Here is a 24,942-nt window from a genome sequence, read left to right as displayed (position 1 = left end):
TTTTTCTGTTCTGTTAACAAAAGATCTTTTGTGCAGTACGTGACCAACAGCCTCTGGTTCAGCTGACCAAAGTATCAGATCTGTTGCTACCTTAAGTATTAAAAAACATTACAGTGAAATATCTGCTTACAGTTTGAGAGCTTATTGATTGCTGGAGTGAGATGGCACACATTATGGTGTCAGAATGATACTCCTGTTTGCTTCTATGAGTTAATATTTAGCCGTAAGACGAAGTCTGGGAGTATTATATAGCAAAAGGAAAATTTGTCAGATAAAAGTGACCAGAAATAGAATATTCCACATAGGACAGAAGTTCTATTTGATTGATTACCCCAAGATTAGAAATGAGAAGAATCTCATTTACTGCATAATCTGACCTCCTAGAGTGATAGTAAAGTATGTAAATGGAGAAGTCACAAGCATAATTTCTGAATGCAGTCTTGAATGTATATCCCTCCAAAAACCTAATACTGTTGTTAAATTCTTGTAAACTTCACTACAAGAATGACTTCTGGTAAAAAAATTCTCAACGACCATGCAGCGAACAGTTTATAAAATTTATTTGAAAAGTTAGATAGAATATTAGTCATTTTAGATTAGATTATCAATATAGCACGATTAACTTGTTTACTGCCCATCACTAACCCTACCCCCAAAGGTAACCCCTACCTAAATGCCTAAAAGTGTTTACACACATCCAATTTTGATTGGCCAATGATTGGGCAGTTTTCACCTTTTATGTAGTATGAGAGCTTACCTACGCAATTTATTCATAGTATTCCAAACTTGTTGGCCCTCATGCTATATGGAAGATTTATATGTACCTTAACACTAACTCTCCACCCTCTAAAAGCACACCTCCTCTGCCTGATTAACTCCTCCTACCCTATCCCCTTACATTGACCCTTCTAACCCTAATCCTTACCTATCCATTGCTCAGGTATATAGTAGCCAAACCCCAGCATCTGTTAATTTTATTCCTGATTTCTCTGGAACTGTTATCCGGAACCTTGCTGTATAATAATTCCATCTAAGCAGCCTGCCTTAACACTTCTGATGTTCTTCCTGCTGTTCAGGGCGGGGCCGGGCTGAGGCAGAGGCGAGAGAGGCTCCAGCCTCGAGGCGCAGTATAGAAGTTGGCGCACAACTCACCCAGCTATTATTCCCCTATTGTGTTTGAAGCAGAGAGACATAAGAAAAGGGGACACATAGCAGTGAATGCAAGCCAGATAACTAGAGATTAAGGTTTTGGGGGCCCTGGGGCACCTCTCTCTAATCAGTGTGTGATGGCTGGGGTTGAAGGGATGGAGGGGTGCACTTTGGTGTCTCAGCCTTGGGTGCTGGAGGACCTTGTCCCGGCTCTGCTGGTGTGGACTTCCTCCTCTTGCCCAAAGTGGCCCTCTCTGCTCCAACACATTCCCCCTGTGTCATCCCTTCAAGTGTATACAATACATCAGTGTTTCTTAAACCCTTTCTGTGTGAGGGCACCCTTAATGGCTCCAATTTTTTTTCCCAAGGCACCCCTTGGCAACTACTACCAAAATCACAGTATGTCCCTTATTAGGCAAAAAAAACCTCCCCAAGTAGCTAGTGATTCCCCCAAATAGTCAGTGACCCTCCTCCCACATTAGGCAGCATTAACCCCTCCAAATAGTGATTGATTCCCCAACAGGCAGAACCCCATCCCCATTAGCAAGCATTCCCCTGAAACATAAGGATAAAGAGCCAATCTTGTAGAGCACATAGACGTCTCCCCACATGGGGACTGCAGTTAGTAAAATCTCCTTTCATTATGCAGCATCACCTCAGCACCCACACCAGATGGTAAGTGACCCTGAATTAGCTGGACAAACCTTTCCTTACCTATCGAGACAGGTCACACTGCATTGATTCTTTGCTCCAACCAGATTCCTCTCCTGTCCAACTTGAACCACGTCTGACGGACTAAAGGTTAACTGGCAGGTAATGCAGCCACATTGTACATTAATATGCTGTTGCATAACCTGATGGCAATGCAGAAAGGATGGGGATAAAATTGGAGGCGCACAGGGTGCCACAGTACCCAGTTTGAGAACGCCTGCAATACATGCTCAACACATGCCCACGTACATTCCAGTGAATGGAAAACTTAATGCCACAACAGAAAGTCTGTGTCCAACCTTGTAGTAACATTTGGTTAGGACCTTTTACTGTTTTTAGTATGGAACTCCAAAAAGGGGAGATGGTTTATGGCAGTGCTGTCCAACTTTACGGGCATGGAGGGCCATTTTTTTTTCAGACCCCATGGTGGAGGGCCGAAGGTTCTTGCTAGAGCTACAGACCCCACCCCCCCTCCCCCTCAGGAGAAAAAAAACATGGGGTATCCGTTGCGAGTAGAGCCGCACCGAAAAATGGGTGTGGCCATGGACCAGAATGTGGGTGTGGCCACAGGTGGAGACAAATTTACATGGACTTAGCAATGTGGGACATTAGATTAGGACAGTGGTGGTGAACCTTTTGGAGGCCGAGTGCCCAAACTGCAACCCAAAAGTCACTTATCTATCGCAAAGTGGCAACAGCAATTTATACTACATACCAACGTTTTAACTCATACATGAACATTATGGAGAATCCAAGCTGAAAATAAACTCTGAAAATAAACAATTTCATCCATCCTACTCCTGAAAAATGTATTTTTTTTTAAGAACCTCCCAGTTTTATTTTCCGCTTTAAGGTTTAATGCTATGGTCTCATGATGATATTTCAGCTTTTCCATAGTCTCGCAGTTCGCAATCATGTGACCACCAACAAGACAAATTCAGCAATCATGAGGCCCCCAACAAGACAAATTCAGCTATCATGAGGCCCCCAACAAATCATGAGGCTCCCAACAAGACAAATTCAGCAATCATGAGGCCCCAACATGACACATTCAGCAGTCATGAGGCACATAAATGGAGAGCATTTCACATAAATAGGCAGAATGCCCCTTTAATATGGTAGACACCTCTCACCTGGCTTCTGTATTCTCCTCTACTGGCTGGCCTGGCAATAGTGTTTTTGGCCAGATTGGTGTGGTGTGGTGATGTGTGGGCTGAAAGGCCTTGCGGTGCTGCTGTGGCCGGCTGGTGGTGATGCTGTGGTGTGGCCGGATGAGGTAGTGACAGGTGCCCCCCCAGTTAGATAGTGACAGGTTCCCCCCAGTTAGTGACAGGTGCCCCCCCAGTTAGATAGTGACAGGTGCCCCCCCCCCAGTTAGATAGTGACAGGTGCTAACCCAGTTAGATAGTGACAGGTGCCCCCCCAGTTAGATAGTGACAGGTACCCCCCCAGTTAGATAGTGACAGGTGCCCCCCCCAGTTAGTGACAGGTGTCCCCCCCCAGTTAGATAGTGACAGGTGTCCCCCCAGTTAGATAGTGACAGGTGTCCCCCCAGTTAGATAGTGACAGGTGTCCCCCCAGTTAGATAGTGACAGGTGTCCCCCAAGTTAGATAGTGACAGGTGTCCCCCCAGTTAGATAGTGACAGGTGTCCCCCCAGTTATAGTGACAGGTGCCCCCCCCCCCAGTTATAGTGACAGGTGTCCCCCCAGTTAGATAGTGACAGGTGCCTCCCCAGTTATAGTGACAGGTGTCCCCCAGTTAGTGACAGGTGCCCCCCCAGTTATAGTGACAGGTGCCCCCCCCCCCCCAGTTATAGTGACAGGTTCCCCCCCCCAGTTATAGTGACAGTTGCCCCCCAGTTATAGTGACAGGTTCCCCCCCAGTTATAGTGACAGGTCCCCCCCCCAGTTATAGTGACAGGTGCCCCCCCCCAATTAGATAGTGACAGGTGCCCCCCCCAGTTATAGTGACAGGTGCCCCCCCCCCAGTTATAGTGACAGGTGCCCCCCCAGTTATAGTGACAAGTGCCCCCCAGTTATAGTGACAGGTCCCCCCCCAGTTATAGTGACAGTTGCCCCCCAGTTATAGTGACAGTTGCCCCCCAGTTATAGTGACAGTTGCCCCCCAGTTATAGTGACAGGTTCCCCCCAGTTATAGTGACAGGTCCCCCCCACAGTTATAGTGACAGGTGCCCCCCCCCCAGTTAGTGTTAGTTCCCCCCCCAGTTATAGTGACAGGTTCCCCCCAGTTAGATAGTGACAGGTGCCCCCCCCCCCAGTTAGATAGTGACAGGTGCCCCCCCAGTAAGTGACAGGTGTTCCTCCATTCCCTCGCCCGTTACCTCTTGTCACAGGAGCCCTAGTGGCTGACCGCACTTAGCCTTCTAAACGGTGCCAGCGCACAGATCGTGCGAACTCTGGTCGCAGTCAATGCGCAGGAACCGTTAAGAATTAGCCGCAGACAACTCAGAAGGGAGCCTGTGAGACACGGGTGATTACAACTTCACCCACTGGTTCAGGGTACTGCCACCACCGCGGTTACCATGGGACCGTGGAGCCCATTAACTGACTAATCCTGCGAATAAAACGGTTAAACACACGATATTCTGTCTAGCCAACAACAAACAAACAGTAGCGTATCTTCAGAGACCCGGGATCAGTTCTGTGTGTGCTGATAAGCAGGGTAGCAGACAGTGAATGACTTGGAGAAAGTCGTTTATTCACGCAATATAAATAATTAATATATACAGACAATTATTAAAATCAACAATTATTAAAACAGTAATAGCCAGTATAAAAAATAAAAGAAGGGAGAAAAATACTTAGTTCCTGGAAAGATGTCCTTTTTGTGGGAAAACAGAGTTCTGGGTTTCAATTTGAGTTCAGAGTTCAGACCAGGTGGATGCCAGCATATCCTCAAGCTGGCATCTGATGAGTGCAAGATCTTTCAGTCTGGAGGACCCTGAGTTTGGGTCCTCAGCCATTCTTATGCCCCTGCTTCAGTAGGAGGGAGTGAGGGCGGGGAGCCATACACCCCCTTAGAAGATGAGATGAGCCCTCCCCTAATCCTGGGGGCTAGAAATCATATCTACCCATATATGGGCTCTATCTCACAGAACCGTACAGGTCAGGGCAGATTTATTAACATTTTCAGGTCTGTCTCGATTTACCCAGCGCCCTGATACCAGACATGAGGGGTGGGACCCCTGTGGTATCATCAGGGCATTTTCAAACTGCCTAACTGGCAGTCCTTACCTCAGAATGTTCTGAAACTTCCTCAGAACCAGCACCGGGGCTCATGCTACACTTCCCCCACGTTTGGTGAAGCTGCCATCTCAGGAACCCCAGAAATATTACAGATCTGGGAAGTTATGGATTATGCCATGAGCCTCAGGTTAATTCAGGAGGTGTTCTAGCTGCTAACAGCTGACTTTCCTTTGATCTTTACTAGGGAGCAAAGTGTCAAGACCTCCCGTGGATTCGTAGCCTGCCTGGCTGTACCTAGGCATCCTTTGGTTAATTAACATCTCCATGAGATCAGCTAAGTGTCACCTGGTTCCCAGAACCAAAAGGAGAATTGTGCCTTCCACAGGGAATATGTCCAAGCTAATTAACACCTTCCCCCCAGGCTGTCACTTCAGCTAAGACAGATCCCCCAGCTGTTCCTAGGCATAGGGATACTACACGTCAAATCTTGGTTCTATTGATCTGAGGCGCAATCGATGCAGGAATCGAGTGCGATTGTTCTTTTCTTCACGGGCGGTTCCAGGACGCGCCTGCGTCTCCGCAACCGTCCGTGACAGCCCTCCCCCTTGTCCGCGGCTTAGCCACTCATCCGCACGATGTGTGGCGGCGCCGCTAACCTGGCTGACGGGCCTCGAGTTGCCGGTACGGCGGGAAAACCTATTGGAGCCTGTGGCTCGGTTCCCCTGGACCGGTCGCGGTCTGCTACCCTCAGGGTTGACCCAACATGGACCGTTCTGGACAGGGCGTTTGCGCCACTGCAGTCGGACGTGGTGTCTGCCGGGACTGCTAACAACGGGCAGTGGGTTGGTTAGGTCAACAGCCAGCCCACGCAGGGTTCCCCTGCTGAGTGGCTGTGGACCTAAGGGAACCCCGCGGGAATCCCTGGACCTTTCCAGCTCCTGACAGACGGCACATGCCCTGCAGTAGTTTGCTACATCCCTGTTCATCCGGGGCCAATAAAACTGGTTCCGAATACCGGCGAGTGTCTTGCGGACACCCGAGTGCCCTGTCAGAGGATTACCATGTGCGGATTTCAGCACATGTCCCCTGAACGCACTCGGGACCACAAGCCACTTGGTATTCGCGTGGGATCTACCTGTAGGGGGCTGTACAGACTCACTGTACAGTCTCCCACCTTCCCAGTACACCTTGAAAGCGGCCCCGTCTGCGAGGGGCTCAGCGGCTTGCTGCCTGAGCACCTCCAGGCTTGGGTCACTTTGTAGTGCGGCTGAGAATATGGCGCTGTCAGTTTCAGCCAACTGGCTCATGTCACACGAGGCCAGCGGCTGAAAGGTCTCATCCCTGCGGTCAGAGGAGGGGGAGGAGGCCGGAACCCCCTCCACCTGTTCTGAGCTCGGGTTCTGAGCAGTGCAGCTGCGCGGTACTGCTAGCACAGGTACACTGTCAGAATGGCACAGACGGACATTACTCAAATCATCATTGCATGCAGTAATGACATTGACAGGTATAGACATTTTTTCATTACAGACAGGTTGTACAGTAAACTCAGGTACAGTTACAGCATCATCACAGCAGACAGTCTGTACATCAAACTCAGGTGCCTTGGAAGCAGGCACTATTGAACCTGGTACCCTTGAACTGGGCACATTCAACCCGCCTCCCCCTGGTGCTCCCCCAAGTGTATAAAGTACCTGGTGGTGGGTGGAGAGTCCGTCTCCTTCCGTGAGCGACAAGGCGGTCGTGGCAGGTTCATAGTAGGACACAAGCTTGCCCAAATCAGTCCGCAGCAACACGGACTGGGAGATCCTTCATGACCCCAACAACCCTTTCGTGGATCCCTAATCCCCAATCCAGCTTCACTGTCGCGTGGGCTATGTGAAAAAGGGTGCCCTCTACTCCAGTAAGGGCAAGGGATCGGCTGGAGCTGATGCTCTCCTTTGGCACAAGATGTGAGTGAACTAACGTGATGTCAGCTCCGGTGTCTCGAAATCCGGTGACAACTTTGCCATTCACTCTAACAAGTTGCTGCTGGTCGGTTCGGTCGCGGATTTCCTTTCCGCGTGCAAACAGGACAAAATCTGATGATCCAGGCTGTGGTTCGCTGGCGGGTTGCCTCTGCTGTGGGTGAGGTACAGGTGATGCAGAGGATCCAGGTGCTGGTGGTGTCTGTCTCCGCTCCGGACAGTCGAATTTCATGTGTCCGGGCTGGCGGCAGTAGTGACAGGTGACCTCTCCAGGCGCTGCAGGCCTGGGTGCAGCAGCTGCGCTGGGTGGCCTCTGTGGCGGACGGCTCACAGGGGCAGGAGGGTCTGCCGAGGTATTGGGCTGACCTTCTCTCCAGCTGGATGGGACAGTTCTGCGTGTATCAGCCACCCGGGTAGTTGCAAAAGTCTCAGCAAGGTCTGCAGCGACAGTGGCTGAAGCCGGCCTGCGTTCTAGCACAAACTGGCGTACATCAGCAGGGCAAATGTTCAGAAATTGTTCGAGGACTATCAAGTCCTCCAGGACGCCATAAGACCCTTTGGTGAGGCCTAGAGTCCACTGCCGTAGTGTGGTGAGCAAGCTGCTGGCCACATCTCGGTACGAATCAGAAGGCTTTTTCTGCCAGGCCCTGAACTTTTTCCGATAGGCTTCTGGCGTCAGCTGGTACTTAGTAATGATAGCGTCTTTTATAGCAGCATAATCATTATCCTTCTCCGCAGGCAATTCTGCGAAGGCATCAAGCGCTTTGTAGCGCAGCAAAGGTGTCAGATGTCTGGCCCACTGGTCTTGGGACAGACGATACTGACGGCATGCTTTTTCAAAAGACCGCAAAAACAAGTCAATGTCTGTGTCTTTTTCAATATTAGCAAATTTAAATTTTGCACTTACGGGTGGTGCAGCTCCTTCAGCAGGGAGGCTGGGCGGTGAACTCCGGCTGGCCTGTTGAACCTTTGCCATGTTGAGCTCATGCTGTCGTCTCTCCCGCGCCTCTGCAGATTGGCGTTCCCGTTCCTCTCGTGCCTCTCGCTTTTGCTCCGCCATGTACTGCAGGTACTTGTCCAGGTCAGTCTCCATCAGCTTTTGTAATGCCTGCTGCATTACCGGGTCAGCACCCATGGACAGTCCAGTACTGGCCGGTTCCAGGCGAGTACTTTCAGAAACTCTGGGGTTGGGGTCCACACCGACATTCTCCTGCGTAACTGTTGATGCAGGGCCCTCAGGATGCACAACCTCTGTACGGTCAGGAGTCTCAGTCTCTGGTTCCCCTTGCCTTGAGTCAGATGGGTCAGCGTCTACCTCAGCAGACACATCCAGCTCCTGCAGTTGCTGGGTATCCCATTGAAACAATTCCGTTACCAGGTCCCCTTGTTTCTTGCGGCCGACATCAATGCCTCTCTCTTGGCAAAGATTTTGCAGGTCCGCCAGGCACATTTTCTTGTAGTTCCCGGACATTTCCACGCCAAATAAAATAAAACTTTTGGGGAGGGGTACTGGCTACACAGTCTCTCTGTATATATAAAAAATATATTGCCTTCCAGCTACACCAACGAATTAGTTCGTTTCTCGATAGCGCTAGCGCTATCGCAGATACTTTCAGCACAACACAGGTCCCAACCGCTGCCTAACACTGTCACAGGAGCCCTAGTGGCTGACCGCACTTAGCCTTCTAAACGGTGCCAGCGCACAGATCGTGCGAACTCTGGTCGCAGTCAATGCGCAGGAACCGTTAAGAATTAGCCGCAGACAACTCAGAAGGGAGCCTGTGAGACACGAGTGATTACAACTTCACCCACTGGTTCAGGGTACTGCCACCACCGCGGTTACCATGGGACCGTGGAGCCCATTAACTGACTAATCCTGCGAATAAAACGGTTAAACACACGATATTCTGTCTAGCCAACAACAAACAAACAGTAGCGTATCTTCAGAGACCCGGGATCAGTTCTGTGTGTGCTGATAAGCAGGGTAGCAGACAGTGAATGACTTGGAGAAAGTCGTTTATTCACGCAATATAAATAATTAATATATACAGACAATTATTAAAATCAACAATTATTAAAACAGTAATAGCCAGTATAAAAAATAAAAGAAGGGAGAAAAATACTTAGTTCCTGGAAAGATGTCCTATTTGTGGGAAAACAGAGTTCTGGGTTTCAATTTGAGTTCAGAGTTCAGACCAGGTGGATGCCAGCATATCCTCAAGCTGGCATCTGATGAGTGCAAGATCTTTCAGTCTGGAGGACCCTGAGTTTGGGTCCTCAGCCATTCTTATGCCCCTGCTTCAGTAGGAGGGAGTGAGGGCGGGGAGCCATACACCCCCTTAGAAGATGAGATGAGCCCTCCCCTTATCCTGGGGGCTAGAAATCATATCTACCCATATATGGGCTCTATCTCACAGAACCGTACAGGTCAGGGCAGATTTATTAACATTTTCAGGTCTGTCTCGATTTACCCAGCGCCCTGATACCAGACATGAGGGGTGGGACCCCTGTGGTATCAGCAGGGCATTTTCAAACTGCCTAACTGGCAGTCCTTACCTCAGAATGTTCTGAAACTTCCTCAGAACCAGCACCGGGGCTCATGCTACACTTCCCCCACGTTTGGTGAAGCTGCCATCTCAGGAACCCCAGAAATATTACAGATCTGGGAAGTTATGGATTATGCCATGAGCCTCAGGTTAATTCAGGAGGTGTTCTAGCTGCTAACAGCTGACTTTCCTTTGATCTTTACTAGGGAGCAAAGTGTCAAGACCTCCCGTGGATTCGTAGCCTGCCTGGCTGTACCTAGGCATCCTTTGGTTAATTAACATCTCCATGAGATCAGCTAAGTGTCACCTGGTTCCCAGAACCAAAAGGGGAATTGTGCCTTCCACAGGGAATATGTCCAAGCTAATTAACACCTTCCCCCCAGGCTGTCACTTCAGCTAAGACAGATCCCCCAGCTGTTCCTAGGCATAGGGATACTACACGTCAAATCTTGGTTCTATTGATCTGAGGCGCAATCGATGCAGGAATCGAGTGCGATCGTTCTTTTCTTCACGGGCGGTTCCAGGACGCGCCTGCGTCCCCGCAACCGTCCGTGACACCTCTCTCCTGTGCCCCGCTGCTTCACAGCTCAGACCTCACAGATCGCGGTGACTGAAACAAGCAGAGCGCGCGCATAACACCCGCGCGGCAGAACGTCACATGCGGAAGTGACTGATTTCACTTCCGCATGTGACGTACTCCGTGCGGGTAATATGTGCACTCTGTTTGCCTCAGTCGCCGCGATCTGAGAGGTCTGAGCTGTGAGGCAGCAGCAGCGGGGACACAGAGGCCACACGAGGGAGCAGGCATGGCGCCCATAGCGCACGCCATGCCTGCATCTCGGAGAGAGGAGCGGGCCACAACAGGAGGCCTGGCGGGCCAGATGCGGCCCGCGGGCCGCCAGTTGGACAGCGCTGGTTTATGGAGTCTGAAGTGGAACAGACCCACACAAGGCTCAGATTTTAACCTCTATCAAACACCTTTAACCACTTCACAACTGAGGGGTTTTACCCCTTGAGCGCCAGAGCAATTTTCACCTTTCAGCGCTCCTTGCATTCATTTGTCTATAACTTTATACTTATCACAATGAAATGAACTATATCTTGTTTTTTTCGCCACCAATTAGGCTTTCTTTAGGTGGGACATTATGCCAAGAATTTTTTTATTCTAAATGCGTTTTAATGGGAAAATAGGAAAAAATGTGGGAACAAATTTATTTTTCAGTTTTCAGCCTTTATAGTTTTTAAATAATGCATGCTACTGTAATTTAAACCCATGAAATGTATTTGCCCTTTAGTTTTAGTTATAAAACCGTTTAAATAATGTCCCTATCACAATGTTTGGCGCCAATATTTTATTTGGAAATAAAGGTGCATTTTTTTCAGTTTTGCGTCCATCCCTAATTACAAGCCCATAGTTTATAAAGTAACAGTGTTATACTCTCTTGACATAAATATTTAAAAAGTTCAGTCCCTAAGGTAACTATTTATATATTTTTTTTATTGTAATTTTTTTTTAATTACAAAAAAAAAATAAAAATTGGGGAGTGTGGGAGGTAATGAGTTAATTTTTAGTGTATAACTAATGTCTTTGCTGGGGGGGGGGCTCTGCATGGCTGGAGGGGGGTCTTTGATGGGTGCTTTGCATGGCTGGAGGGGGGGCGGATTTGCATGGCTGGGGGTGGTCTTTGCTGGGTGCCTTTTAGGCTGGGGTGCATTGCTAGGCAGTGGGCTGGGGTGCTTTGCTGGGCTGGGGGGCTTTTCTGCAGTCTGCCTGCGTTATTCTGACCTCCGATCAGGGCAACTAGAGAGACGGAGGGAGGCAGCGCGCACGCTACTCGCCCGAACTTATACACTTCATATGCGGAAGTGTTCAATGATGTCACTTGTGCATTGAAGTGTTTGCGTCCTGCGGGTCGCGTGAGCTGGCGCTCTCCGCCTCTCTGGTCGCCCTGATCAGAGGTTTGAGTAGCTGCAGCGGGGGGAGGAGCGATGAGCGGGGCTTAGTACTTGGGGAGATGAGAGCAGCTGGCGGCGGCGGGGTGGTGAGCAAAACTTCGGGACTTGGCCGATCACAATGCATTCTGGCCGGCCAAAGTCCGATATGCATGCCCGTTCCGCACATTGGCCGCAGGAGCCGGCCACTTCGCATTCTGACCGGCCAGAACACGAAGTGGCCAGACTTCGGGTTCTGGCCATAACATATATAAGGAAATCTACAATCTACCACAAACCATTTAATTTACATAAAAATTGATCATAAATATCCAGCACTTCTGATAGACTTTTATCAAATAAAAAACAGGAAATCCAATCGGATTTGTTGCTCGAATAAAATAAAATCTTTTGGTTTTTCAGAAAATCAGATTTTTATCGAATTGCTGTAAAATTGGATAATTTTATTGTATCGTGTGGCAACCTTTAGTCCTGCCAGGTGATCACTCTGCATAGAACTCTCAGGAAATTAACATTCCACAGAGGGAGATATGGTTTGCTTGCCATTAGGAAACAGCCGTTATTTCACACAATGCAACAAGGTTACATAGTGAACTGTCTGGACATTACATGTGGGAGGGGCTTTACCACAATATCAGCGATACAGATGTCACTGAGGATATGTTTGAGAAAAGATGTCTTGTGGGAAAGGGGTTAACTGCTACTAACTGGGATGAAGTTCCTGTTTGAAATAGATTGGAATTCCAGCTGTGAGCTAGGACCATGGCTGACCTCAGAAGAGCAGAAAGCTTTTCTTAAAAACAAGGAACACCAAGAGCCCCAATAGTGTAATATGTACTGGTAAATGGTTACTAGATAGAGTAAATATCAATACTCACAAACCAGGGGTACCATTAGGCAACAACTGTAACAGCAGGTGGGGAGATTTTCCTGACCCCACTCAGGAATAAGAAGTTGCTCTTGTAGATGAGAAAAAGGGGGTTCAACCCTCCACCCAGGGTGGACTCAATATTATGCAGGAGAACAGAGGCGCTAAAAGGATAAAAGGACGCTAAATGAGCTTAAAAAAAAAACAAATTCTTGGTAAATAGAGGAGGTAGTGGTGGACTTACCGCCTCCAAGTAGACATACAACGACTGTAGTAAAAACAGTCAATATATGTTTTATTTATGAACTCCAAATATGCAATGCGTTTCACAGGTTTGATCCCGCTTCATCAGGCAATAACAATGGAGCAATAGCATATGTGGTCAGTAGAAGAGGCAGGCACCTTTAATGTCACTGAAATTGAGACGCTATTCAGTGGAATAATTTTATTGTGATTGTGTTCCAGAATGCAAGCTTATCACTGCCACTGTTAACATTACAAAAAGTATTCATCTTTAGCCTATATTCCCATCTTCAGTATTTGCATATGTTATCAGCACTTCACCAAAGGAATAATGTAAGTATATTGCATTATTGAATAAGGCCTAATTTCAAGAAATTTGAGGCACACTTAATTATAAGTACTCTATAGCTATAAGAATGTTTACAAATGCCTATGAAGGTCGAAGACTGACTTTACAGCTACAGCACTACCTTTAACGCTCAGGAAAGCAAGACTAAGCTGAACATCCACGTCGGGTTCCCCTGAGAGTAATTGCCCGGGGAAGTGTGCTTCACTGACATGAAGATCTCATTAAGACACTGTCCAACCCAGCTGTGATTGGCAGGCTAAAGCATAGGTCATCTCAGGTCTGTGGGTGTGGGTACATTTAGACCTTACTACAAAATCACTAGTAGCACTCTAAGAAAAAAAAAAAGATTAAAATTGTTTGCAATCTTTGTTTTATTCCTCTTTGACTCCATGTATTCTATTTTCTATATTCTTTAACTGTAAAACAGACTGCTGAGAAGTGAACATTACTTAATCAGCAAAACTTGTTAGCAATTTGAAATGGATGTTTTTGGCTTTGTGTGTTAGCAACGCCAATAACAGCTGTGCATTGTGTCCCTGTAGCAAACCAAAACCTTATCGCTGGCGTAAACATACGCACGCTGCAGTTGCTGTGGCTTGCATTCCCCAGATATAGCTATGTTGCTCTGGGATTGTTCCAGTGCCCAGAGAGAATTGTCGTTTACATTGGCCATTAATTATTATCCTTGTCTCCTTGATGTTGGCTACCAGCACCTATTGGGAACATTAATTTGTACATTTCTTTTACGTCCTCAGGTGGCTACATGAGTTAATGACGCATTAAAACATTTCTTACTTGCTGTAGGCTGACTAACAAAAAGTACTGAATGGGTAGCAAGCATGAAAAGTACACAAATGAATCCGCAGGCTCTCTCTACACATAATTATGCTTTTAACTCCTAACGTTACTCTAGAATTAGCTGCCATCAAATATGCCCCTCCATCACTATAACATTTTCTAGGCAATACATTTTGCTTAGGAATGTCTGGCCTTACAGTAGGTAGAAAAAACGGTTTTGTAAAAGTAATACATTTTTATTTGTAAACACTTTTTTTTCTGCCTATATATTTTACTGGCTAATCCGGTACAAAAATGTATTTTGCGACTGTAATCATGCCGTATTTACAATAAAGGTCAGCATTTCCTACCATAATCTGTTAATGCAAATTAAAAAGGAAGCCCTGAGAAAACCAAGATAAAGATCTTGTTGAGAAAAGCAAGAACTACTTCGTGGCAGGTTTTGCTCTCTGTGGCTTTGTGGGAGAATAGAAACTCTCTCTAATAAGACAAAGTAAGAGGACTTTTTCTTCCAAGTGAGCAAAGAAAAATGCAGGGATCAGAGGATGTACTCTTCCGCCTACTACTACCAGAGATGTTTTTGTAACAACTTTCTTTGTCACTGTTGGAGCGACTCTGTTTTCTTCCTACGATCAGTGATCTAGCTGGAAAAGGGAAAAATGTCTGCAGCAGAAAACAAATTTAAATAAAAAGGGGTAACGATCATCAGTTTTGGCTAATTCTGTACATAAAACCCCGGCTCAAACCAAAACTTTTGACAAGAGTGTGGAGCCACAATTTTTGGAAGGCTGTTTTGTTCCCATCTGGTATTTTTTCACTTTCATTGTCTTACAGTAATAAAATAACTTATAAAAAAAGTTATTTATTTTTTGTAAAGTGAAGGTTTCTAAAACTTTTTGTGAATATTTTATTTTTTTTTATCGCTGTTATCACTTCCTTCTTCTTGGACCACTTATGTTCACATTAACCACTTGCTGACTGATCGGCGGCGGCACCTGGGGGACTGAATAGCCGGGGATCGCGCGCATCCGCCGGCATTAGGCTCCGCCCACCCGCGACGTCAACCCACCGGCCAATTAGCAGTGCCGACGGGTTGTTAACCCTCGATCTGCCGCTACAAAGTGTATAATACACTTTGTAATGTATACAAAGTGTATTATACAGGCTGCCTCCTACCCTGGTGGTCCCAGTGATCGAGGGACCACCAGGGTAGGAGGCAGCTGTGTATGTATGCGCCCAAGCACACTGATCCTGCTCCCTGATCGCCCACAGCACCCCTCAGACACCCCCACCCCACCCCCCCATCCCCTCTCAGACCACTGTTTGCACCCAATCATCAATCACCCCCTGTCACTACTGTCACTATCTGTCAACGCTATATTTTAGATCCGGTCCTAAACTGCCCCCTGGTGGGTGGCTCCTGATCACCTCCCCCCTCCTCAGACCCCCCTCCCCCCGTGTACTGTATACATCTATTCTCCCCTGTAATTACCCACTGATTACCTGTCAATCACCCATCCATCACCCCCTGTCACCGCCTGCCACGGCCACCCATCAGATCAGACCCTAACCTGCCCCTTGCGGGCACCTGATCACCCACACCCTCAGATTGCCCGCAGACCCGCCCTCAGATCACCTCCCAAGTGCATTGTTTACATCTGTTCTCCCCTTTAATCATCCACTGATCACCCATCAATCACCCATCCATCACCCCCTGTCACCACCTGTCACTGCTACCCATCAGATCAGACCCTAATCTGCCCCTTGTGGGCACCCAAACACCCGCCCACATCCTCAGATCGCCCTCAGACCCCCCCTGATCACCTCCCGAGTGCATTGCTTGCATCTATTCCTTCCTCTAATCACACCCTGAGACACCCATCAATCACCACCTGTCACCCCCTAGCACTCCTATCCATCAGATCAGGTCCTAATCTGCCCCCTGCAGGCTTCTGATCACCCGGCCATACCCTCACCCGCCCCACCGCAGTGACAGAATTTTTTTTTCTGATCACTGCTGGTCTCTAAGACTTAATTGTGGCTGAGACCAACCGTTATGCCACACAATACGCAACCGCCAATCCAAGAAGCTACCATGGCCAGCCTTTTCGGTGGAAACCACTCCAAGTTTCCGAACATAACATTTTTTGGGCCTTCTCCTTTAACATGGGTCGAGTCAAAAATAATGTATTTCGGTCTTATTGGTCTACGCACCCAATACATCACATGCCCATGTTCTCTGCTGCCATGTCCAGGTCACGATTTGCGAACATCCTGCGCTTCCTGCACTTCAGTGCCAATACAACCTGTCATCTAAGAGGCCCCCCTGCTTATGACCGGTTCCACAAAATTTGGTCCCTCATAGACCACTAGTCATCAAAATTTGCAGATGCTTATACCCTCGAACAGTCATTTTGAGGCATTTGGTTTCTAGACTACTCACGGTTTTGGGCCCCTAAAATGCCAGGGCAGTATAGGAACCCCACAAGTGACCACATTTTAGAAAAAAAGACACCCCACGGTATTCCGTCAGTCTGGTGAGTTCATAGAATGTATTTTTTGTCACAAGTTAGTGGAAAATGACACTTTGAAAAAAAAATATAAAAATCAATTTCCGCTAACTTGTGACAAAAAATAAAATCTTATATGAACTCACCATACTCCTAACGGAATCCCTTGGGGTGTCTTCTTTCTAAAATGAGGTCACTTGTGGGGTTCCTATACTGCCCTGGCATTTTAGGGGCCTTAACCCTCCTGGCGGGAAGCCCGAGCTGAGCTCGGGCTATGCCATGCAGGAGGATTTCTCCGGCCCTGCTGAGCCGATTTGCATTTTTTTTTTTTTTGCAACACGCAGCTAGCACTTTGCTAGCTGCATGTGCATTCCGATCGCCGCCGCTCCGCGCTGATTCGCGGCCGATCGCCATGCTGCCCCCCCCCGACCCAGTGCGCTGCCTGGCCAATCAGTGCCAGGCAGCGCTGAGGGGTGGATCGGGACTCCCTTAAACGTCACAACGTCCATGACGTCGGCGACGTCATCCCGCCCCGTCGCCATGGCGACGGGGGAAGCCCTTCAGGAAATCCCATTCTTTGAACGGGATTTCCTGATCAAAGATCGCCGGAGGCGATTGAAGCAGACGGGGGGATGCCGCTGTACAGCGGCTATCACGTAGCAAGCCCTAGGCTCACTACATGATTTAGAAAAAAAAAATAAAAAAAATAGTGCTGCGCTGCCCCATGGCGTTTTCTAATAGACCGCCAGGAGGGTTAAACCGTGAGGAGTAGTCTAGAAACCAAATCCCTCAAAATTACCTGTGAAATCCTAAAGGTACTCATAGGGCGTATTTATACATAGGGGTACTTATAGGGGTACTTATACTATCCTGGAATTCTAGCACCTCATGAAACATGACAGGTGCTCAGAAAAGTCAGAGATGCTTCAAAATGGGAAATTTCACTTTTTGCACCATAGTTTGTAAACGCTATAACTTTTACCCAAACCAATAAATATACACGTATTGGATTTTTTTTTTATATCAAAGACGTGTAGCACAATAAATTTGGACAAAAATTTATATATAAATTTTACTTTATTTGAAAAATGTCAGCACAGAAAGTTAAAAAAATCATTTTTTTGACAAAATTCATGTCTTTTTTTGATGAATATAATAACTAAAAATCACAGCAGCAATCAAATAGCACCATAAGAAAGCTGTGTTAGTGACAAGAAAAGGAGGTAAAATTAATTTAGGTGGTAGGTTGTAAGACCGAGCAATAAACGGTTAAAGCTGCAGTGGTCTGAATGGAAAAAAAGGCTCTGGTCCTTAAGGGGTTTTAAGACTGCAGTCCTTAAAGTGGTTAATACTCTGCAGATTGTAGGGACCAGAAGCAAGAGAATCACCCCAACATGCACACAGACAGCAAGTCTTAACCTTGCATATGCACTACATTAAACTGGTAATCTATCTAGTGTATGTACAGCAGCATCTGATCCTACTCTGGCTGGTGGATTTATTCGGCTGAGCGCTTGCCAAGGCCATGGTTCTCCCCACTAACCTTGCACGCTCTGTGACACTCCTCATGGGCTGCTCTGTCAGTCCTCCTACCCCTTGCATAGCAACAGAATGCATCACTAGCCTGGAGGCTAACATCACATACTGTATGTACAGCCTCAGGCCCATACTGCCACCTGAGGGATAAGAAGCTAGAACTCCTTACCCACCTCATTAAAAGTAAACATATTAAGACAAAAATGGTTTGATACAAAAAGAAGCACATAAATATATTTTATATATATATATATATATATAGAGAGAGAGAGAGAGAGAGAGAGAGAGAGAGAGAGAGAGAGAGAGAGAGAGAGATTGCTCAGCTGTGATTTCCTGATGCATGCGGGGGACACAACATTCAAAAAGATGGTGCCCGCCCTGCGCAGCACAGTGTACAACAAGCAAACTGCAGCGAGTCCCTGTGGAATAGGCCTAGTCAGGTCTATGTTGCCGGTGCACAATCCCTCTGTGGGTCACCACTCCACACACGATTCAATTTAGTAAATACGAAGGAGGCACTCAATTGGCTTCAAACTTGCGTTTTATCAAATCCCAGTAATACACGACATGTTTCGGGGCATATCCCCTTCATCAGGTGTACATACATTGAATGGCACACAGTGAATAAATACATACTTCTAACCACCACACCCTAAATTGGACCACCTCCATCTTGTCAGCTGACAAGTCAACTGATCACTGACATCACACAGTCCAAAGTCCAGCACAGTGTACACCACCAGCTAGTTAATTTATTCCCTAATATTCTGTGTACAGAGCACACCAGCGCTATCTTAACATGTAGTTAGGCTCCTCTAATTGTCTACCTGAGAAGTGGTTTGATTTACAAACTTTACGTTTACTTTAGCTCAGTTTAAACTGAGTTTAGATTACTTCATTAAGGCCTCCATACACACTTGATTGATGTCGCCCGGTGGGGATCAAGGCCCGATTTTGCTGAGGGGGAGGCAGAGGGCTGACAGAGCAGCGCAGATGTGAAGTTACCCCCCTGGTGGAAAGCTTTCTGGGCGGTGGGGGGAGGAAGCAGCTGTACAGACGCCAGATTATCGTCAGAGTTGGTCATTATTAGCCACCCCAGCTAACTTCTAGCATACGGGCCTTTACACTGAATGCTGTTTGGTAGGTGGCTTAGTAGATGGCACTCTCACCATGCAGTGATAGATTTGCAGGTTTGAATTTAATCGAGGACACACTGCATGGTGTTTGTATGTTATCCTGTTTGCATGGGTTTTCTCTCACATCTCAAAAAGATTGTAGTAACAGTAGAGTATTGTACCATGTTGGCCATCCGTAAAAGCAGGAAGTCTTCCTGATTCAAAACTTCCTGCTTGCATCCCAAAAAACATTGTGATTTTTAATGGTTTCTTTCAGAATTGACCTTTGACTATTACATTGTGACCTTCTGTGAGGTACAGTTCATGACTTTGATTACTTTGTACAACTGTTGAAGACATCAGCTCTACAAAGAATAATCACATACACTCACTTAAAGGATTATTAGAAACACCATACTAATATGGTGTTTGACCCCCTTTTGCCTTCAGAATTGCCTTAATCCTATGTGGCATTGATTCAACAAGGTTCTGAAAGCATTCTTTAGAAATGTTGGCCCATATTGATAGGATAGCATCTTGCAGTTGATGGAGATTTATGGGATGCACATCCAGGGCACGAAGCTCCCATTCCATCACATCCCAAAGATTTTGTATTGGGATGTTGTATTTGGTAACTGTGGGGGCCATTTTAGTACAGTGAACTCATTGTCCTGGTCAAGAAACCAATTTGAAATGATTCGAGCTTTGTGACATGGTGCATTATTCTGCTGGAAGTAGCCATCAGAAGATGGGTACATGGTGGTCATGAAGGAATGGACGTGGTCAAAAACTATGCTCAGGTAGCCCGTGGCATTTAAACGATGCCCAATTGGCACTAAGGGGCCTAAAGTGTGCCAAGAAAACATCCCCCACACCATTACACCACCACCACCAGCTTGCACAGTGGTAACCAGACATGATGGATCCATGTTCTCATTCTGTTTACGCCAAATTCTGACTCTATCGAGACCCATCAGACCAGGCAACATTTTTCCGGTCTTCAACTGTCCAATTTTGGTGAGCTCGTGCAAATTGTAGCCTTTTTCCTATTTGTAGTGGAGATGAGTGGTACCCGGTGGAGTCTTCTGCTGTTGTAGCCCATCCGTCTCAAGGTTGTGCGTGTTGTGGCTTCACAAATGCTTTGCTGCATACCTCGGTTGTAACGACTGGTTATTTCAGTCAACGTTGCTCTTCTATCAGCTTGACTCAGTCGGCCCATTCTCCTCTGACCTCTAGCATTAACAGGCATTTTCGCCCACAGGACTGCCGCATACTGGATGTTTTTGCCTTTTCACACCATTTTTTGTAAACCCTAGAAATAGTTGTGCGTGAAAATCCCAGTAACTGAGCAGATTGTGAAATACTCAGACCGGCCCATCTGGCACCAACAACCATGCCACGCTCAAAATTGCTTAAATCACCTTTCTTTCCCATTTTGACATTCAGTTTGGAGTTCAGGAGATTGTCTTGACCAGGACCACACTCCTAAATGCATTGAAGCAACTGCCATGTGATTGGTTGATTAGATAATTGCATTAATGAGAAATTGAACATGGGTTCTTAATAATCCTTTAGGTGAGTGTATCTACTGGTAGTTATTTTACCTAAATTATTATAAGACTCAAAAAGCGGATCTGAATGTCATGTGTGGGCAGGTCGGTCTGTTTTAATCCGCTTTGATACACATTACACTCACTGATTTTGATTAGAATTCAGCTAAAATATAATCTAATAAATGGAAAGGCTTAGTACCAGCTTCAGGATAGGAATGTTTCTACTACTTACAGATGTAGTGGACCACAGTGGCCCTTAATTATAATTAAGAAAGTTTGTGTGTTATCTGTAAACTCTGTTTTTATTGTGGAGATAAAATTGATGGTTCAAAGGGAACCCGAGGTGAGAGGGATTTGGAGGCTGCCATATTTACTTCCTTGAAAATAATGCCAGTTGTCTGGCAGCCCTGTTAATCTTCTGGCATAAGTAGTGTGAGTCAGCCCTGGAACAAGCATATGGCTAATTCAGTAAAAGTTGAGTATCTGATCTGCTGCATGCTTGTTCAGGATCTATAGCTAAAAGTATTAGAGACAGGATTGGGAGAACTGCCAGGCAACTGGTATTGATTATAAGGAAATAAATATGGCAGCCTCCATATCCCTCTCACCTCGGGTTCCCTTTAAGCTTAGAGTTTGTAACAAAGAATCCTTTGCTCTGTGGTCAGTGGATGTCATAGAGCTACACTATATTTCCTGCTCAGCGCACATCATTCCATAAAACCTTCAGATCACTTAAATTGTTGCAGTGTTCTCCGCAGTTGCCTCCACCATAAACACCCGATAAAGATCACACTCACCGGACGTATTGACCTCTGCTAGATAGGTCAATCATGCACAAGCCCAGGAGTCCTAGGATCTTCAGGATCCTGGTGTCACCTCTGCCGATACCAGCTTATCCTTACTTGCACCTCAAAGAAAGCCTCACATAGCATAATACTGTTTTGCTAAAAACCCGTTTTTATTTAAAATTTCACTCACATTTCCTTGATGAATTCCAGGCACAGAGTTTTATACACCGGCTCTCCCCCGCCGCCAAGCTGGGCGTGATGGTATCTGTAGTCCCACTGACTTCCAATTCTCCCATTGATTTCTGCCGCTCCAGGGGTCCGTTGTTTGTATTGCCCAGTGCGTCCACCTCCGCCCGATCGATTTCGTCACTGTCTTGTGACTCATCAGGGGCACGAAGGCTGGACGCTTTGCCTGGCTGATTTGTATCCTACTTGCGGCCATTACTTGACTTTGTCTGTCAGTGGATGTCATAGAGCTACACTACCTTTTCACTACCTGTTATTGGTATCATACATTTAGGGATCGGAGTAGGAAGATTATTGTACCACAGCACAGGCACTTGGGAAGGGGGGTCAGTGCACATGGGTACGGGTGGTTGTGAGTGGGGGGTTTGTTCAGGCACGGGGGGGGGGGGGGAGAAAGGGATTGGCAGGGGTTAACCAGCCTGCATGGGTTTTCTGGGGAGCCCAGCATGTTTAACTACCTAAAGACCACGTCACGCCGATGGGCATGAATGGGGCGGCAGCCCCAGGACCACCTAACGCCGATTGCCGTCAAGTCATGGAGCTGCAGTTTCCCAGGGAACGGCCGTGCGCATGCGTGATCATTCTCAGCCCGTTCAGAGCTCCGCTCCGTGATTAGCCTGCTAGCCGCCGATTGCGGCTAGCAGGCTGTTTGTAAACGTAAGGGGAAAGAAATGCCCTTTGTTTACATCCGTACAGCGCTGCGGTCTCCGGCAGCGCTGTACGAGATCAGCGATCCCCGGCCTCTGATTGGCCGATGCCTATGAGAGGCGGAACAGGACGGAACGCCGTCCTGTTCAATTCTAAGCACCGAGGGGAGGAGGGGAGGGCGGGAGAAACGGCCGGTATACAGGCTGAAAAAAAACAAACTGCCACAGCGATCGGACACCTCAGGCAGCATGTCCCCTTAGGGACAAAAAAAGGAGGTGAGTTTGATCGATGGGCTCCATAGCTGGGCTGTGCAGGAGGCTGAAAAGCCTGCACAGCCCAGCGCAACAAAAAAAAAAGAGCCTGGTCGGTAGGGGTTTTAACACTGCGGTCCTCAAGTGGTTAAGTTACACCCCTGCAGTATTGTATGATTAATGCTAAACTTTAACCAACTCCAGTCTTAAAGAGACACTGAAGCAAAAAACTAAATTATGATATGATTTGTATGTGTAGTACAGCTAAGAAATAAAACATTTGGTTCAGAGACATACGTCTAATATTGTTTCCAGTACAGGAAGAGTTAAGAAACTCCAGTTGTTAGCTATGCAAAAGAGCCATTGAACTTCCGTCCCAGAGAGCTCTGTCTTCTTAAGCTTGTTATTTCAACTGTCATTCATTGTATCTTCTTTTTCTCTCTAGATGACAGTTCAAAAGTTCACTGGCCTGCTCTGTAAAATCATTTAGAATGCTGAGTAGTGTGTAAACTGCAAATATCAGAGAATGATGCAATGTTATAAACCACAATATATAACTGAAAATAAAAATATGAGAATATTTTCTTTGCTACTAATGTTCTAGTAATTACCCGTACTACAAAACCAATTCATTATATCATTTTTGTTTTTTTGCTTCAGGGTCTCTTTAATTCTTCAAGTGAAGTAAACTACTGTTTGTGTAAACATACAATTGCTACATGTGTTTCTTCTAAGTTCTGTTCTCTTTTCTGTTTCCCCCCTCAGACCTGAATCCTACTGAAGTCAGCAGGGTAAGCAAAGCAATTTGTTTTCTTGCACCACTTTCCAACTGTCATTGTCCCATTTCTCTTGCCTGGGGCATTGCTGCATAAACTGGATAAGCCTGTATGAATATAAGACGGTTATTAATAAACATCTGTTGGCATATCAAAGCTCCCTTTAGTTCAACAAGATTACGAAATAAAGTATCACAATCTCTGGCATTCTTTTAGACTGAGGGTGATGTCAGAAGGAAGTTTAGCATGCATTTGACTTTACGAATGGCTTACACAATAATCTATACAGCAAGTCTTCTTCCCTCAGTATTTCTACCATAGCACATTTTTTAGAGTGTATTACCTGCTATGCTTAGGAAAATAGAACATATGGCACTCCTTTCTAAGATTTTTTTTTTTTCCCCTAATAAAATTCCTGTGTATAAAGAATATTGATGGAAAAACTCAAAGTAATGGTGCCAATATATGGTACAATTTTCTCTTTTTTTCCGATTAGATAATTTCATTTAATTATTCCCTTAGATCGAATATAAAGATTTTTCCAACCTGTCCGATCATATTTTTATTGAAACGGTATAATCGTTCGCTTTTCTTGATAAAAAAAATATTTTTTTTCTTGCATTCAATTCGATCGTTTTGGTCGAATAAACGGTAATATCGAACACAATTTTTTTTGTACCGTGTATGAGCACCATAGTGGTGACTACTAATGCTCTAATCTTCTTTTTGTCCAATTTTGACAAATCAATATAGTAGAAGAGTAAACTAAGTGAATATATTGAATGGATACTTTAGGCAGTCCCTTATATTACATAAAAATAGTAAGACTAGACAAAAAAGGTTAGATCATTAGTGGGCACCTAAACTGTACACAAACTTGTCTTCAAAGAACACACATGATGAGAAACACCAGTAATATGTTTTTGCAGTAGTTGTGCAGTCTCATTTTGCCAAATCTTCAATATCTCACAATTTAGGAACACTGGTTACAACCACAGACTACTCCTCTTACAACCATTGGAAACCAATATGGACTCACTGCTTTTGGAGGATGTTCAGTCAGTTTATTTTACTTGGTGGAAAAGGAAAAGACAAGACACACAGCATACAGTATATATCGCACTTTCTTTTTTCTCCTGGCACAACCAAAGTGCTTCAGGGTTGCAGCCAATTGGGGTCCTTTTCCACTAGAGCTTGAAAATGTGTACACTGATTATTATGGACACATTTCCAGTATTTTTTTTTTTTTGGGGGGGGGAGCACAATTGTGTCAGAATATGTCCATTTTTTTTAATCCGAGGATGGACTGAGGCTACACATGGGAGAGGCGCTGCTGTAAGGGAGGAGATGCTGTATATGGATGTTGCACACAAATGAGGGAGGGGCAATATTGCACATTGTTAGGGAGCAATGCGGAGGTTGGCTTCGGAGCAGTAAAAGTATAAGTTTGGCCTTGGCTACACATAGCTTTAGAAATCCATTTACCACTCTGTAAAATTTTAATTTTAATTTGGTATTGGATTATGTTACAATTTAACAGTGTTAGCGGTTTGAAAGTAAAACCTGTTTCACCTGATATGCAGTAGAAAAGACTAAATACCACAAGAGGCTTTTATGCTCTTGTGACAGTTTTGCATTCCACATGCTTGGTATACACTTTGAATCTGTTACCTGCAAGGGTTTACATTACATGGTCATTAATAGTAATATTAGGGGTCCTACATAGTAAC

The 24,942-nt window shown here is 46.0% G+C and overlaps 1 protein-coding gene across 2 annotated transcripts in view; it reads left to right on the top strand.

The window, feature by feature from the left end:
- The window catches only part of PDE10A (phosphodiesterase 10A), a 232,701-nt gene that overhangs the window by 94,145 nt on the left and 113,614 nt on the right, over window positions 1-24,942 (top strand). For both annotated transcript variants that reach the window (XM_068279518.1, XM_068279517.1), the window contains exon 3: window positions 23,202-23,227. In XM_068279518.1, coding sequence (XP_068135619.1) covers window positions 23,202-23,227 — 26 coding nt within the window. The remainder of the gene's footprint in view (window positions 1-23,201; window positions 23,228-24,942) is intronic.

This window comes from Hyperolius riggenbachi, chromosome 4 (assembly GCF_040937935.1).
Source record: "Hyperolius riggenbachi isolate aHypRig1 chromosome 4, aHypRig1.pri, whole genome shotgun sequence".
Classification (NCBI taxonomy): Eukaryota; Metazoa; Chordata; class Amphibia; order Anura; family Hyperoliidae; genus Hyperolius; species Hyperolius riggenbachi.
The sequence above is the reverse complement of the archived record's forward strand: the minus strand, read 5'-3'. Positions and strand labels throughout refer to the sequence as shown.